This window comes from Pomacea canaliculata, linkage group LG3 (assembly GCF_003073045.1).
Source record: "Pomacea canaliculata isolate SZHN2017 linkage group LG3, ASM307304v1, whole genome shotgun sequence".
Lineage (NCBI taxonomy): Eukaryota > Metazoa > Mollusca > Gastropoda > Architaenioglossa > Ampullariidae > Pomacea > Pomacea canaliculata.
In genome coordinates this window covers 43041789-43045717 of record NC_037592.1, presented here as the reverse complement: position 1 = coordinate 43045717, position 3929 = coordinate 43041789, and the positions used below count along the sequence as shown (strand labels likewise).

Below are 3929 nucleotides of genomic sequence, written 5' to 3'. Positions count from 1 at the left end.
TGACATCGGTGGCGGACTCTGGTTGAGGCCTTATGTGCAACCTGATGCACGAAGAGGATTAGATAGATATAGACAGAAAAAAGATCACATTTAAAACTTTTACAGTTGGAGTGGGGAGTTTAGCAGGTACAATCAGATCAAAACCATCACTTTTGAATTTACTTTGTATGGTAGCCTTCCCATTTAATCACGTCTGTGCTAAAGTTGTTTTTTTTAAAGTGTTTACATGTCTCATAGCCACAGACTTCTACTGTCGGGACTGTATACATGCCTATGGTCTCATTTGGAAAAGGGTCACAGTGTTGCTTCCCGGATTTTCCATTATGGTCTCATTAAGGACTGCAATAAATGTGTACATGTTATGTCATAAGCAAGACCATCATTTTTCAGCTTGTAACACTTGAATGCATTGTTGATTAAAGTGAAAAAGGGGATTTCATCACACAAATATTTGTAATTATTGTTGTTTACTACTTTTCGCCATTTATAAAATAGATGGATAAATGGAAACTGTCTTTTTTTTTAAGTTGTCCCAAGTGATTACTAAGTGGTTTTCTTTCAACCACAGCACAACTACAAAACATAAATGTTTACATGAACGTTGGTGTGTACTTAAAGAGGTATATAGTTATATTCAAAGCAACCACATGAGAAGCATCAAGTAACAATAATTTTAAACTGACACCTACATGTACAGTTGTCACAAAAAATTGCAGACTGAATAGTCATCATCATTTCCAGTCTACAGGTGCATGTATGAAACAACAAAGGCAACAGCTCAGTGAACGTTTAACTAATGTTGATAGCACCGTATCCTTCCCCACAATGGCATCGAGGATGTCATCATAGGGTTTTGCGATAACCCCTCCATTGCCTGTTTTCTGTCTTTGCTGACACTCGAGCTCTGTGCTCTCTCTTTAAATTATAAAACTTTTCACGCACCTTGTCGCTGGTGCGTGTTGCGGTTCCCAGAGATGATACTTTTTCTGCAATCATCTGCCACACTTTATTTTTGTCCTTATTGGACAAATCCAAACAAATGCTTGACATGATTGTTCGCCTATTCTCTAAAATGTTTTCCAGCATCACCATCACTTCGCGATGGGAAAAATTTGCCTTGCGCATTTTGTTATTCTGCTGGGACGCCATGTTTGAAGTGATTCCGGGATCTGTAAACGTTTAACCGACGTCCATGAATACAAGCCCAAGTTGCAGCTGGCGACACGCAGAGGAACTCTGACCTAGGGCTGTGTCCTAGGGCAGTGACGTGTGTTGTGCCTGACGGTGACAGTCCGAGCGACGCGGCGAGCAGGAAAGGTGGCACGGGTAGGTCAGGCGAGGTCACGCAAAGCGTGGGGGCGGGACCCGCGAGTGATGGTACCTCCGCTGACTGGCCCAAGGGTAGCATGGAGGATAACACGTCTGGCATTTCTCTAGAGCAGTGGTGGGCAAAATACGGCCCGCGGGCCGGATCCGGCCCGCCTCGCCATTTCATACGGCCCGCCAAAACATATAAGTTTTTTTTAATATTCACAAAATTTGACAGTTTTCAACCGAAACTCGGTTTGTTTCGTGCAGCCGCGAATTATGATCCTACTTGTATGCGTTTTACCATGAGAGCCGGCAACGCGCATGCGTACTCAGTGCGGAAATCCCCACCTGCAGCACGAGGAGTTCGTAAATGGAATAAAAAAAGTCAGTGCGCGGAAACCCCATGTCAGTACACGTTGCCGACATGAGTGGAAGCATGAATCCTTCAAAAAAAACGTAAAGTTGATACGGAATGTCGAGTGTTTAATGAAGAATGGACACACAAATATTTCTGTTGTAAATCGGACGATAAGGCAGTGTGCTTACTGTGTTGTGAAACGATTGCTGTTTTCAAGGAGTTTAATTTGAAGCGACACCATCAAACGAAACATCGCGAATTTGGCAGCAAATTTTCTGAAGAAGAACGCAAGAAAAAAGCCACGGAGTATGTTGCAAAGCTCAAGAAACAACAGACTATATTTTCCAAACAATCAACCATCCAGGATAGTGCAACAGAGGCTAGTTTCATGGTAGAATATAATATTGCAAAATGCAACAAGCCCTTTTCAGACGGGGAGTTCATACAAAAGTGCATGGTCGATTGTGCAAGTGTCGTGTGTCCAGAAATCAGAAATACATTTGAAAACATTTCATTATTAAGGCGGACTGTCGATGAACTCACACAACAATTAACTGGACACTGCAAGCCGTGATTTTGTGTGGTATTCATTGGCATTCGATGAGAGCACGGATAATGAAGACACCGCACAACTGCTCATCTTTATCCGTGGAATTGACAATACTTTTACCATCACAGAAGAATTGTTAAGCATGGAATCAATGAAAAATACAACAACTGGTCAGGACTTGTTTGAGTGTGCAGTGGACTGTGTGGAAAAAAGAGGATTGTCATGGGATAGGATCATAGGATGGCCACACATGGAGCCAAATCATTCACTGGCAAAAACATAGGAATGGTGAAACTTTTGAAAGACAAATTAACAACTGAAAATCCAGGCAGTGATATTTTATCATTCCACTGTATTTTGCATCAAGAAAGTTTGTGCAAATCAGCATTGGATATTAAGCACGTGATTGAGCTTGTGATAAGTGTTGTGAATATTATTAAATCAAAAGCGCTCAACCACCGGCAGTTGAAGTCTCTGCTGGAGGATTTGGAGGCAGAATATGAAGACGTTCTTTACCACAACAATGTTGGGTGGTTGAGTCTGGCCAAAGTGCTAAAGAGAGTCTGGGCATTGAGGGAGGAAATCATTGTTTTCCTGGACATGAAGGAAATTTCTTGTGAATTCAAAACCAAAATGGGTGTGAAGAGTGGAGGTTCGACTTCATGTTTGCTGTTGATATGTTCGAGAAATTAAATGATCTGAGTGTGACGTTTCAGGGAAAGGGTTTGTTTGCTCATGAAATGTGGACACGTGAAGGCTTTTAAGTTAAAACTGAGACTCTTTGCTCAGCAAGCAGGTGAAGGCAAGTTCTGCCATTTCCCTTTGCTAGGAAAACAGAAAATGCCTGGGAATATAGCAACCAAAGTTAAGAGCTATTTGAAGAGCTTGGAGGAAGAAATGGAAAGACGATTTCAAGATTTTAGTAACACTGAGCCAGAATTTAATATTCTGGCTTATCCATTCACTGCTGATCCGGGTGCAGCACCTGATGAGCTGCAGTTGGAGCTGATGGACTTGCAGTCAGATCCCGCCATGAAGGAAGCGTTCAATTCTGCGAAACTAGTGGATTTTTACAAATCTTTGTCTGCTGACAACTTTCCTCACCTGAGGAAATTTGCAATGAAGATGTTTTCACTGTTTGGGTCCACGTACATATGCGAGCAAAGCTTTTCGTGTATGAAAATTAACAAGAACAAATACAGAGGCTTACTGACTGACACCAACTTGGAGGCAGTGCTGAGGATATCTACCAGCAACCTCAATCCAGACTTTAAATGGATTGTGAAAAATTGTGACAGGGTGCATTTGTCCCATTAAACTGATTAAAGAATAAGATTAATAAATTGATATGAACTGTCTTTATTGTTTATTGATATTTAATGTTTCTATAATGGAAAAGAAATGCCAATATTTAATAAACTGAGCAGTTTTAAAAAGGTGCGGCCCTCCGCTGACTTCCGCCGACACAATGTGGCCCCCGAGTCAAAACAATTGCCCACCCCTGCTCTAGAGGGTAGAGAGATGGAGGAACAGTGTGAACAGAAGGAGGCTGAAGCTAATGAGGTAGTTAGCGAGAGCAGTTCTGTGTGTGTTCTTGTGTGTGCCAGAATGTAATCCCTGTGTATTAGAGGAACAGTGTGGGCAGAAAGAGACTGAAACTAATGAAGTAGTTAGTGACAGTAGTTCTTTGTGTTCCTAGTGTGCCAGAAT

The 3929-nt window shown here is 41.8% G+C and overlaps 1 protein-coding gene across 1 annotated transcript; it reads left to right on the top strand.

Annotated features, from left to right (window-relative positions):
- The first annotated feature begins 2459 nt into the window (after positions 1–2459).
- Positions 2460–3536, top strand: LOC112559699 (general transcription factor II-I repeat domain-containing protein 2B-like). Its single transcript, XM_025231033.1, has 2 exons — positions 2460–2871; positions 3049–3536. The coding sequence occupies exons 1-2, from the start codon at positions 2460–2462 to the stop codon at positions 3534–3536; spliced, it is 900 nt and encodes a 299-aa protein (XP_025086818.1).
- The last annotated feature ends 393 nt before the right edge of the window (positions 3537–3929 follow it).